Raw genomic sequence first — 13,952 nt, forward strand, 5'->3', positions numbered from 1 at the left:
GTGGCTCTTGGCATTCGGTCACATAACATCTCTGAGCCACAAAGGAAGTCGGTACTGCAACTTTGAATGGGGATTAGGTAGCTTTTTAATGAACACCATGTGTAGATGACTGCATGTCCCCTGTGATCATTGTCTAACTATATTGAAGCATCTCCACTCAGGACCAAAAGTCCAATATATCTTATTAGTACTAGCCAAGGAATTGATTATCCCAACTCCAGCCAAGTCTTCAATGTTTCTTACCTTAGGAATGTCAGATGTTCCCTCCAGAATCACATCTATGCTCTGTCCTGGGTGCAGCTCCATGCGTGATGGCTGCAGCTTGAAGGTTGGTTCCGGAGGCTCACATTGAATGGCTGTTGGTTTAAGACTAGGCAGCTGTGGGCGTTTGCGGAACTGAGGGAATCCCTCTGTCGTCCAGTACAGCTGGTGTGTACGCCGGCCGCGGTTGGTCATTGTGAAGTGGTATCGGCATGGACCGGCACTGTAATACATAGAGTGCACAATACTCACACAGAAATATAACACTCAGGTCATTGCTGGTAAAGAAAGTTATGATATGTTTTACTAATTAGTAAATTACCGGTACATTACTAAGTGCTTATATGTTAATGTTAAGTTGTTTATATAACAGGTTCGCTTGCAAGAATTAAAAATGTTGTTAAAACAGATGGCTGTTTTTTTGTTAGAAATGTCTTGTTGTGCAACATAGAATCTGTTAAACTCCCAGTTCTACGCTGAGTCTGGAGGTTGGTCAAGCAGATAGGGTGTTCAGGAGACAGCAGAAATTAACTTCTCTTGTAAATAAAGATTGTGTTGCTTGTGAAAATTCTTAAGGGGATGTTTTATTATGTAAAATGTTTATGCTGGGAGGGTCCAACATGGCAATTGTCAAAGGCTGGAGCTTAAAGTGTTTGTAAAGATTTTTTGTTAAATTAAAATTACAAAGATGTTTTGCTTATTGGCTCTATGCAATGGAATTGCATAGAGCGACCGTGATCCTCTTCTTCTAGGGTCCCCACTAGCACTTTGGGCTCCTCCTCTTCTGTGTTTGCCCCCATAGCAAGCCACTTGCTATGGGGCAGATGTATGAGCTCAATACTGTGTCAGGCTGTGCAAGTCCATAGCCATACAAAGCACAGCTTGGCAATGCCCCCAGCTCCCTCCTAACTGGATTTGATTGACAGCAAAGCCTGTGAGACCAGGAAGAGGGGGAGAGAAGATCTGCAGCTGGGCACGCTGCTGGATCGATATAGGAGTCAGGTAAGTGTTAGGGAAGGGGAGTGGGAACACACAGTGTGAGTTTATTTACCTTAAAAGGAGAAGTACAACCAAAGCTCATTTGGCTACACTCCTGTGGATCACAGGAGTGCAGTTTGTTTTGCACTCCTGTGACCTGTTTTCATCTGACAGTGGCCTGAAGCCCGCTGTCGGCTGACATTCCAAAGCCGGTCCAAGCTGGGGAAACATCACAACCATATGTTCGGGGTCCACCCAGAACAGAAGCCTTGACCGGCAGCTGGCTCAGCCTCTCAGCGAGCCAATGAGAGCCTGAGCCAGCCACTCCCACCCCTTTCACAGCCCAGTGCTCCAGTGAGCGTGGTGGGGGGCGGAGCTGAGAGTCAGTGACTGACAGTGACTGAGAACTGAGAGATCAGCTGTGTTTGATTCTCGATGTTAGAGCCGGCAGGGGACAGATGCAGAATCGGACCGATTGCATCGACCTAGGTAAGTATGGTTTCTTAAAAACAAACAAAAAACAAAAATAAAAACCTAAACTTCTCTTTTAATGCAGTAAATGAATTAAGGTAAAAACAAAAATCTCTAATGTTTAGAAACACTATAAAAACCTCTGGTTTTGATTGTGGTTCAGGTCCTTGGTACACTTGCTATGTCCTGTTGATCTCTGTGCATGTTAATCTCTCTGTTTAATCTTTACTTTTACTTTGCAGCTTTTTTTCTTCTAATAGATAGACCGCACATATTGTATACTGGACTCTAAATTTATCATTGGTTCTAATATCATTTGTATGCCATCCTCTCTGAACCTCAGCCTCACTTCCTGTGTCATTGGAGGACCGTGGTCATAGAGTATGAACATTTCTGTCTTTCTGTGGTACTCTTTTCTGTTTGGTGGTTGTGGAAATTCAATTATAAACGTGGAGCTCTCACTGATGGAATCCCATGCATATGAATACAGAAAATAATAAGTAAGACAAGTGTATGAGCTGGCCATCATTCAGGAGGGAGGTGAAGCGGCCAGAGGTCATGCTATACTCAGGTTGCGCTCTCTTCAGCTTATAATGTTACTGCGGCTTCTCAGATGAAGTTTCAGAGGTTTTATATTCCATGGTCGCCTATTATGCTCGGCTGGGTGGATAACAAAGATGCTGACAAGCAGAACCAGCAGGAGACACAAAGCAAGAGGTTACATATCCTCGTTAACCATGTCTGTGCCAGCCGTGCCCAGCAGCCTCCTTTCCCGTTCAGTGATGGCAGCCAAGTTTAGGGACTGGGGGGGTTAAGCAGTACTCTATACTGGCATTAGGTTGCCATCCTTGTGCATTGCTTTGATGTAACGCACAAAGAGTTTGGTATCAGATGAAGCCCCCAAACAAAAGACCCAGAAATGGAGAGGAGGAACCAGATTCTATGTCCCGTTTCAAAGGCAAAGATGCCAGCCCCCATCCAACAAGCTCAACTGCCCATAAACTTTCCATTGACACTGGATACTGCATGTCTTAACTGTCATCGCTGGCACAATGTGCCGGCATCATGTTCATTAAAATGCCAAGGCTGGCACCTGGCACCAGCCACCTACGGTGCCCAGTCAGTGTAATCACAATGCGATCGGTTCACTACACAGGCAGATTGCAGGGTGTCTAGATACCCATTACACAGCAATGAACGCCCCTCAATGTCAGCAGAGGAACTGAACATCCTCTGTGCCACAAGGAGCTGCAAACATCCACATCAGCTGTGATTTCATGTGGAGAAGAGATACAAGTAGCTTAGAGCTGGGGAGATGTGCCAACATGGCACCAGAACAACTATTTCCCTGTAATAATGGTAAAAGATTTGGGTGACTGGGGTGTATAAAGGCTGCTCATACAGGATAAACACTGACTCTTGGAATACTAACATACATCAGATATAAGTATTGCATTAAATAAATGACTCCATGTAAAGGATTTATTTAAAGTGTCAGGCATTCTTCTATCTCCTTTGAAGGAGTCTGCTGGTTTTTGGCCTCTTTTCTGCCATCTGATGAGATGAATGGAAAAAGTGGCCCAGATCTACAGAAAGCACCCCTTTGCTTTATCCTAAAGCCTCTTATTTTATAGTTTGCAATGTAATTCTTGTTTAGTTTGTATTTGTAATCCATGAGAGAGGAGAGCCATCCCTTGAAGTAATAATCTTACCCCCATTTTACTGCCTCTCTCTTTCACCATCTGATGTGGTTCTGTCTCTGTGCTGGAATGAGCAAGTAAAAATCTAGGCTGGTTGAGTACACTGCCTAATGATCAGTAACTCCACCACCATCTGACACCCCACTGGATAATGACCAATAACCCCACCACTATTTGACATCCCACTGGATAATGACCAGTAACTCCCCCACCATCTGACACGTCATCTCCTGGATAATGACCAGTAACTCCACCACCATCTGTCACCCCACTGGATAATGACCAGTAACCCCACCATCATCTGAAACCCCAACTCCTGGATAATGACCAGTAACTCCACCGCTGTCTGACATGCCATCTCCTGGATAATGACCAGTAACTCCACCCCCATCTGACACCCCACCTCTTGTATAATAAAGAGTAACTCCACTACCATCTGACATCCCATATCCTGGATAATGACCAGTAACCTCACCACCATCTGACACCCCATCTCCTGGATAATGACCAGTAACTCCACCACCATCTGACACCCCACTGGATAATGACCAGTAACCCCACCATCATCTGACACCCCCACCTCTTGGATAACAAAGGGTAACGTCACCATCATCTGACATCCCATGTCCCGGATAATGACCAGTAGCCCCACCACCATCTGACACCCAATCTCCTGGATAATGAACAGAAACCTCACTATCATCTGATTCCCCATCTTTTGGATAATGACCAGTAACTTAGCCCCTATTCTGGCATCCCATCTCCTGTATAAGGACCAGTAACTCAGCCCCATTTAGCACCCCACCCCTGGAATAATGACCATTAACTCAGCTCAGCCCTCATCTGACTCCCCACCTCCTGCATAATGACTGGTAAAGCAACCCACATCTGACATCCTCCCTTCTGGATACCAGTAACTCTGCCCCCATCTGACATCTCCCTTCTGATTACCAGTAACTTAGCAGTCATCTGAAGCCCCACTTCCAATCAGCCCCCATCTGACACCTTTTCTCCTGGATAATGACCAGAAACTCGGCTACCATTTTACACCCTGCCTCCACTGAACCCCCATTTTTATTTAAATCAGCAAAATGCTTCCCACCTTTGCTCATCTGTCCCAACATTTATTAGATTTTAAATAAATTTTCCAACACAAAAGAGGAATAGAAACACTTAAAAATAATTTAAGCGGCTTATATACAAAAAAATGGTAAAAGTAATCACTAGATATAAATACATTGGAGAGCTGGTCAGGAAGGACATCATATATTTTGCTACCTGAAATGAGCACCGAGGTTCAACACTGGAGCAAAAGTCCTGTCTGTGACTATGGTGGTTCCAGTTCCATTGGCATGCACAGGAATGAGGTAGGTGCTGCTGTTTGTGATCACCAGCTGAACAGTGTCTTTGAAGGCCACAGTATCATCTAGATGGGCTACAAGAGTCAAACTTGTCTCTCCTTCGGCAGGGACCTCACCACAGCTGGGTTCCACACGCCACAGAGAGCGCTTCTTTGCCTGTGGAAGGAAAAATTACTTACAGCCCAGATCATTGGGTGGAGGAGAACATCTACCTGGACATGACAATATCTATGATACAGTATCACCCAAACTCAGATCATTAACCTGAGAAGAACATCTACCTAGATATGACCATTGCTTTAATTGCTCAAACTCGGATCATTGGCTGGAGGGGATTATCTACCTGAACATAGCAATGGCTGTGATACCGTCCAAACTCAGATCATTAGCTGGAAGAGAACATCTACCTGCATATGACAATAACTATGATATCATCCAAATGCAGATCACTGGCTGGAGGAGAACATCTACCTAGATATGCCAATATCTGTGATATCATCCAAACTCAAATCATTGGCTGGAGGAGAACATCTACCTGGAAATAACAATGGCTGTGATATTGTTTAAACTAAAATCATTGGCTGGAGTAGAGCTGGACATAACAATGGCTATGATATTGTTTAAACTAAGATCATCGGCTGGAGGAGAACATCTACCTGGAGATCATGATAACTGTCATATCATCCATTCTGACATTTAGTATGTCTGCTTGAATTGCATGATATGTTGATGGGGCACAAGGTTGAGACCCAGCATATATGGTTCAGTGATGAAATACTGTATGGGGGTTTGTGCAGGATATGGAAGCGAGGCAGATAATATAAGGTTCAGGTGTATGATATGACATCCGAGATATGGGGTCTAGGTACATGCAATGGCATTAAGGCACAAAACATGGCTTTAGGTAGAGGCATAGGAAATAGAGTTAAAGCACAGGACATAGGATTTATGTGTCAGATATGGTGTGACATAGGATACGAGTTGAAAGCAAAGGATATGTGGATTGAAGTGACGGATATAGAGATGAGGCAGAAAATACAATATTTAAGTGTATGATATGGGTTTAAGGCCCAGAATAATGGATTTAAGTGCAAAGTATGAGGTTAAGACATAAGATAGCAGAATAAAGTATAGGATATGAATTTCACGGCACAGGATATGAAGTGGAGGTATAAGATTTGGGGATGAAGCACGGACTTGGGGCACATAGCCAGAGAAGCAACTTGTTATATACAGTACATTATCTCCAGCCGGCAGTGATATGGGACTGTAAGTCTTACCCTATCTTCTCTATCAGACGGGTATGATAATCTGTTTATTGTAGTAATTATCAAGCAGTCATGGCAGTGGTATATAATTATCAGTCACCATGGGAACACAGACATTAAAACACACACAGATCTGGCACCTCCCTGCCTGTGTGGAAGTATAATGCTCTCGCCATGAAAGCTTACGATCTGGTAACTCAATGCTTGTCACTCATTATCATTGTGTCCTCCACCATTCCTTCCTACTCTAGCACACATGTCTCTGCATCCCCATATCTACTAAGCTGTACTTACCATTGTGACCTGGAAGGGGGCAGGAATCAGTGATTGGTTATTCAGGTGGATGGTCCTGGAGACATCAGTCAGAGCCGGGATGTTGCCAAAGTCTAGCTCACTAGGATGCACATGGACCACGGGCCCCTCTCCAGTACAAAGCAGAAGGACCTCCTGTAAGAACAATATACTCCTCCAATGAGCACTTTTATACAGAGCCCCAGGGAGCGCATGGTGCACCTACCATAAAATCAACCCGACTGACACTTCTTTATAGGGTTTAGGTTAAGCTATGCAGAGTGCCTGAAGAAACAACACTGAATGGAGAATATATTGCTACATAGGAGTACTGCTGTTGGTTTCATGATCTCACATTTTCATTCTAATTACATGTGATAAACTTAATTTGTAATAAATGGCGCTGGGAACTGAACAGCCACATATCTGTGGTCACAGGACAGCACTATGGCCCAGGAAGGCTCAGAATTCAAATCTAGCTGCAGCTACTGAAAGCAGCCAATCATAATCTTACTGCCATGGAACACTGACAGTTTTCCTTTCATACACTCCTGGAATGGGGAAGGGGAGGCAGGTACACCGTGCTGCTGGGCTGATGGAGAAATGTGCCATTACCAGAGGAGCCTCGCTGCCACCAAACACTGCAATCTGAGCTGTGGTGCTGTGCTCGCCGGTTCGCTGGGCTGTCACCACAATGGGGACATCCACGCTGCTGTGAGGCTCAATGATACCACGAGGAATAGGACTGTAAAAGTGGATACTGGAGAGGGATGCTGGATCCTGTGTCGAATGAGAACAGAACACATGATCCTTTTCAGATTTCGTCAAACATTACACACAATCATTGAAGGTCATCTAGCAGATACTTCCCAAAAACATATGACAACTCACCTGTGACACAACAACATAGCATCCCTGGAGATGGCTGGGATTGGTGATGGTCACTGCCTTCTCATACGGGTACTGCAGGAAACAACGGTTGAATTTCACGGAGAGGTTATCCACAAACAGAGGTGGCACCACACACCTGTATACAACAACACAATGTTACCAAGTGCAAAGTCTGGGCACAACGTTACCAAGTGCAAAGTCTGGAGCAAATATACCAGCATGAAATATGTCAATGTGTGATTTACCTGGCAGTGATAGGCAAAGCCAGGACCTCCTCTCCTATACCGTCTATGTCCACGACCAACGCCAGCTCGTATTTCTTCACCTGGTTGGCGCAGAATGTGACCTGGACACAAGACAGAGGGAAAAGTATAAGACAGATGGGAAATCTGGCAAACAGTTTGTATTTACTGCCCTGATCAATAAGTCCACACAGATATAATGTTCTCCAGATCACACCTTGTACTTAATTTTCACTAAATAGTTTTTTTTTCTCACATCTCATATGAAATCTGACATCAGCCTTTCAGTGGGAGTGAATGTGCTGTAAGGTGATTGGCTGGAGAGATAGGTACACTATGGGGGATATTTACAAAAACTGGAGCTAATTTTGTATATCTGTTTCTATTGTAGGAAAGCAGATACTCCAATCACGTTGGCTTTTTTTCCCCTTTTTTAAATAAAGTGATTTACAACAGCAACATTATATCTTCTGTTTTCTCATTATAAGGAGAGAGTAGTCTCTTCAATTTTCGAGTTGAGTGTTCATTTTTTTACTTTTCCTGTAGAGCATCAGTGGGTGGCCAGGGACTAAAAGTACCGTACCAGTGGTTGCTGTTACCCGCTGTCTGTGAGGGCATTCAAGGGCATGTAGTTCCCTAATACTGCGTTTCCCCGTAAATAAGCCCAGGCCTTATTTTAATTTTGGCAACCAAAAACACAGTAGGGCTTATTTTCAGGGTAGGGCTTGCCATTTAATGTGCTGTCTTCTTTCCCCCCTCTCCCTCCCTTCCTGGCAGGATTCCCCAGTGTGAAGTGAAGTAAAAATGGTTGTAAACTGCAAGAATCCTCTCTATTACAGTAGAACATAATGTCAAAGGTGTGTGTTTCTGTAATCAGTTGTGTAATGCACACGATCGGAATTCTCGTCAGAAAAAGCTCTGATGGTTTTCCCGACAGAAGTCGGCTCAAGCTGTCTTGCCTACACCCAGTCACACCAAATTCCGATTGTTTATAACGTGGTGACGACGGGACTAGAAAAAGGAAGTTCAATAGCCAGTAGCCAATAGCTTCTGTCTCGTAGTTGAATCTGAGCATGCGTGATTTTTGGCATGTCGGAATTGTATACACACAATCGGAATTTCCGATAGAAAGTTTTTCCGTCTGGAAAATTGAGAACATGCTATCAATTTTTGGCTGGCGGAAATTCGGACAGCTAAATTCCGATGGAGCATACACATGGTCGCATTTTTCGATGAAAAGCTCTCATCGTTTTTCTGGCCGGAATTCCGATCGTGTGTACGCGGCATTACATACCTTCTTACAGTGACGATCAGCACTTCCATAGCCTGCCGGAGCTCTATTCCATTATCAGAGCATTGTAGAGGGAGGGGGAAGATCCCCACTGACAAGCAGGAGAAGAGGAGATCAGCTGAGCGCCCCTTGGTGCTTCCATTGCAGAGGGAGGCGGGGGGGGGGGGGGGGCGAGATCCCCTGCTGACAGGAAGGGGAAGAGGAGGAGATCAGCTGAGCGCCCCTTGGTGCTTCAACAGCCCGCCACGATCCAAGCATTGCATATTGCAGCCCTCCTGGAATATCGGGGTAGGTGTTATTTTCAGGGTAGGTCTTACTTTCGGGGAAACACGGTAGCTAGAATAGCTGGAGCAATTATGCTAGCCTACGTTCTGCTCTCTACATTCATGTAGTACTGTGCTGATGAATCTAATTGTTGCTTGACTAAGGGAGATGCCTATTTCGTGAGGCTCCCCAAACAACACAATACCCCCTCTTATCGTAAATATCTTATAAATTTACCAGACGACACATTCTCTTTTTTTTGGAGTCGAATGGCCATAGCAGCCTTCTTTTTATTTTTATCAACATATGAAAATACAAAAACCTTATAAAAAACATAACTTAATGCATATAAATACATTTTACAACAAAAACATTATAAACCAAATATATAAATAACCCAGTATTACACATTTTGATCTAGAGGTCTTTGAAGGTAAATTATCATTTTCAACCAACTAGTTGTATCGGTACACCCATGAACAGGCCCCCCGCCGCGTATTACGAAAGCTCGGGGACAAAAACCATCAACTTCCTTCCAGATACAACCTTCTGCACCATCTTTACCATTTAAGGGAATGGACACCCATATCTCCATATGAGCCCAACTCCCCTAGACCTCCATTATTTTTTAGCACCACCTTCAAAGACCCCATAGACCCAATGCTGCTACGACAAAATAAAGCAACCATTCTAACAAGCCCACCACCGTCAAGAAAAAGACCTCCCAACGGAAAACAAAAAATGCCCCAAGACCAAACCCACCAGTACCCATAACCGCAATAAGGGGAGGGAGGGTGGGAAACAGCTCCTTCACTTCCACTAAAATGGCGCCGACTGCTCGCGCGTGCGCGCAAGCTCCGCCCAGCCCGACGCACGTCGTCACGTCACCGCCTACTCACCTTGCTTCCGCCGCCTCACGTCCGCCTCCCCTCGTCATGCCGGGCCCTCCCCCTAGTGCCTGTGTCCGGGCCGTTCCTTTCTATTGTTATAATATAACATTTCATTTTTCAATGTCATTCTGTCGGCAAGATGCAAAAATAAAAACAAAATAAAAAAAATAATAGGTCAGTGATCTGCTACATAAAATGCACATAAAAGAGGTTGAAGCCGATCAGTATCCACCCTACAAATACGAATGGGACTTGTACAATAGACAAACAGACAGTTTTCTTAGCAGGCACTTCCAATCCGCAGGCTGCAGTTCGGGAATGTTCGTGACATGAACAATCTTTGAAGATGTGCAGAAAAACTTGAAGTCCTGACAGTGAGTTTTCCTGAGCGGGGAACTGCTGACAGCACAGGGAGCCCTGTACACAACTCCATGATTAATTCATCAGCTGGCCAGGGGCCTCCACACTTGCCATGTTTATCCTCCACATGCAGGGTCACATGAATCAATAGCGGCCAACATGGCCAGGGGCTTGAAGTGACTGAAATTGCATATAATGGCTGTAATGATAGCCGGGGAGAGGCACAGGTAGGGGGACGCACATCTGTCTTTGCAGATTATGTGCAGGACAGGCGGCAGCCTCAGGAAACACATTCACAGCGGCTGCCAGTTCCAGGACAGGAGGCACACGGCTTGTCTATCATCCCCCACTGCCTCCTCACATCCCCGGGAACAAGGCACATCTTGTAAAGACACTTTGCACACATTTATTATTGAAAAGGGTACGCTGGTAAATAAGTCATGGACTGATGACACAGCCTGCTTATCAGAGGAGTTTAAGCTTTCCCTGTCAGCAACCCCTTTCCACCAACACGGCCATCTTGAGCCCCTAACAGATGCAAAAGAGTAAATGGAGACATTATTTTATATTAAAGATTAACTCCAGACAGCAAGTTCCCAACAAGAATTGGGCTGCTAAATTCAGAAGGTTCTCTAACTTTATCTTAACTGAATCTTTATAAACTCTGCTGCAATCTACTTCAGTTTCTCCAACTCCCTCTGTCTGAAAGTCACCACCACCCTCCTCAGTGGAAGGAGTCTGGAATATTTTGCCTACAGTTTTACAATGCCCAGCAGCAGGGGCGGACTGACCATTCAGCCACTCGGGCACTGCCCGAGGGCCCCAGGCCACTAGGGGGCCCCATCAGGGTTGCCAGCCTCAGTAAAACCAGGGACGGTATGTAATAATCTGTGTTTTTTTTTTTTACATCTGTCTCTGAAATGTCCCTTACCGACACCCTTTTGGTCTAAAAATCCTGAGATTATAGCTGCCCCACCTCTCCAGTACCTTCTCAGCCAATAGAAACATGTCTGTGTATACCGTGTGATTGTGTGTGTGTGTATACTGTGTGGCCCCATAATCTCCTATTGCCTGGGGGCCCCATAATCTCCTATTGCCTGGGGGCCCCATAATCTCCTATTGCCCGGGGGCCCCATGAGTTGTCAGTCCGCCCCTGCCCAGCAGTTGGCGTTCCCAGTATACTAGGTTAGCAGCAGTATAGTGATTTCAGGCAGTAAGATCACCTGTGCATTACAGCTATACCTGATCATGTACAGCGGGCATGTCAAACTCAAATTAATCTCAGGCCACATCAGCATTATGGTTGTCCTCAAAGGGCTAGTTGTATCTGTAGGACTAGTCAGTTTTTACTATGTGCAATTTCCTATTGTTTATTCTTTCCTTTCAATGACAAATATATTTTTTTTCTACTAATGCCCCATACACACGATCGGAAATTCCACCAGCAAAAGTCCGATGTGACCTCTTGGTCGGAAATTGCGAGTGTGTGTATGCTTCATCAGACTTTTGATGGCGGAATTCCCGCCAGCAAAAGACTGAGAGCAGGTTCTTTATTTTTCCGACGGAAAAAGTTCCGATCAGAAATTCCGATCATCTGTACCAATTCTGACGTGCAACCTTCCTACGCATGCTCGGGAACAATTTAACGCATGCTCGGAAGCACTGAACTTAATTTTCTCGGCTCGTCGTAGTGTTGTACGTCACCGCGTTCTTGACGGTCGAAAGTTCAGAGAACTTTTGTGTGACCGTGTGTATGCAAGCTAAGTTTGAGCGCAATTCCATCGGAAAAAACAACCAAGATTTTTCCGATGAAAACTACAATCGCGTGTATGCGGCAAAAGTGTTCTAATAAAGTTATATCAGGTTAAACCGCAGTTTGTTCCTTTTCCTTCACTGAATGCAAGGACACCTTGGGTCCTATTCCCACTCCCTTTTATTTTGACTAGTCGTATCTGTAAGACTATATGTCTGGAGCACTCCACACCCCCCCCCCTCCATCAGATGTCAAGAGCTCCCCCACCATCAGAAGTCAAGAGTCCCCCACCGTCCCTTATATCACAGTGCACCCCCTTACTTTGTGCTGCTGTCAGGAGGATATTGGAGTTGAATCTGGGAGACAGAAAGTGCAGGGTCTGGAGGAGGACCAGAGTAAGGCTGGAATCAGCTAAAGGAGTCTGCTGAATCCTGAGCCCAGGGGAGGCGGAGACATGGGGGTGCAACAGCTGCACGGAGAGGCGCAGGATCTGCAGGAGGAGTTATGTCCTCCTCTCTGCTGCTGACTGCTTTGATGGGGGGAAGACACGGGCCTCTCCCTAGCTTGCACAGAAAAGCGCAGGACTTGCCAGAGGAGTTCTGTCCTCTAGAGATGGGCTCAGGTGTGTTCGAGGTCCTATTCCCAACCCACCTGCCTGATCCCACCAGAAAGCTGACACTGCACACCGCTAATCACAGGCAATGAGGCATTTCCCGGTCCGCAGCTGCACAGATCGGGAAATGTCTCAATGCCTGTGATTAGCAATGTGCAGTGTCGGCTTCCTGGTGGGATCAGGCTTGTGGTTTGGGACTAGAATCCCGAAAAACGCCTGAGCCCATCTCTACTGTCCTCTCTGCTGCTGACTGCTGAGACTAGGTAGAGGCAGAGACTAGGTGGGTGCAGCTACAGGAGTTCTACAGGACTTACGTTTGGCACATGTGATGTGTAAGTGTACATTATTTATTTCAAGGGTTATATTTCAGGTTTGATATGTGAGTTTAAAGAGGACGTAAACTCCCCTAGTTTGTTTGTACCTATAGGTAAGCCTATAATAAGCCTTACCTATAGGTACAGTAAATATCTCCTAAACTTGCACCGTTTAGGAGATATTTACTGTATACAACACTGACGACATCATTGGCGCATACGCTCTGAAGGAACAGCCGCCTGTGCCGTTTCTTCAGAGCCCTTTGCTATGACCGGCAGTGCATGCGTGGTAGTGACATCATTGCGGCTCCAGCCACTCACAGCGCTGGAACCTGTGAACCCAAAAGAAACACCGGGGAATATGTCAGCTGTCTCAGCGATGTGCAGGTGCAGCTGGGGGGCTTCGTTCTAAGGTAGGTATTTCATAATGAGCTAGTATGCAATGCATACTAGCTCATTATGCCTTTGTTTTACAGGTTTTTTTTTCTTTTTTTTTTATTGGGGTTTACAACCTCTTTAATAAAAACAGGACTGTTTATATTCTTTATTGCGAACATGAAACGAATGACTGCATTAGGGAATCGTCTATAGCAATCAGTTCAATAAAGATGGACATACAGTGCAAACAACAAATCAGATTTTACCTTTTTAGTCTGGTTCAGTCAGAACAATGAGAAATGATTTCTGATTTGTTGCTGGGGGTTAATGCACTTTACATGTAACTGTCTGCCTAGTTCAATAAGCTCGGAGATCTGGTGACAGAGTGCATGAAATGGGGAACAGAATCATTACTCTTTGGAACAAAGTTACTGACGGGCCTGCCGTGGAGATTCAATTCTCGTCACCATATGTCTGCACATTTATGGCTCAGAGATTCAGCCAGGGGAGTCCATTCATCACACAGCACCATTGTTTTCTCTGTCATACCATCTACTCGCAGCTCAATCATTCTCCAAAGGGGAAGAACAGGAGGCAGTATTCCTTTATGTCTGACTCAATTACCT

At 45.1% G+C, this 13,952-nt stretch overlaps 1 protein-coding gene across 5 annotated transcripts in view; it reads right to left on the minus strand.

The window, feature by feature from the left end:
• Positions 1 to 13,952, minus strand: part of HYDIN (HYDIN axonemal central pair apparatus protein) — a 141,844-nt gene that overhangs the window by 82,250 nt on the left and 45,642 nt on the right. For all 5 annotated transcript variants that reach the window (XM_077453565.1, XM_077453559.1, XM_077453550.1 and 2 more), the window contains 6 exons: positions 7,467 to 7,567; positions 7,222 to 7,357; positions 6,946 to 7,110; positions 6,334 to 6,486; positions 4,689 to 4,927; positions 244 to 484 (listed from right to left, as the gene is read on the minus strand). In XM_077453565.1, the coding sequence (XP_077309691.1) occupies positions 244 to 484; positions 4,689 to 4,927; positions 6,334 to 6,486; positions 6,946 to 7,110; positions 7,222 to 7,357; positions 7,467 to 7,567 (1,035 nt within the window). The remainder of the gene's footprint in view (positions 1 to 243; positions 485 to 4,688; positions 4,928 to 6,333; positions 6,487 to 6,945; positions 7,111 to 7,221; positions 7,358 to 7,466; positions 7,568 to 13,952) is intronic.

The sequence above is a fragment of the Lithobates pipiens genome, unplaced genomic scaffold, assembly GCF_037356315.1.
Source record: "Lithobates pipiens isolate NorthernLeopardFrog02 unplaced genomic scaffold, aLitPip1_a1.2 Scaffold_10, whole genome shotgun sequence".
Taxonomy (NCBI): Eukaryota; Metazoa; Chordata; class Amphibia; order Anura; family Ranidae; genus Lithobates; species Lithobates pipiens.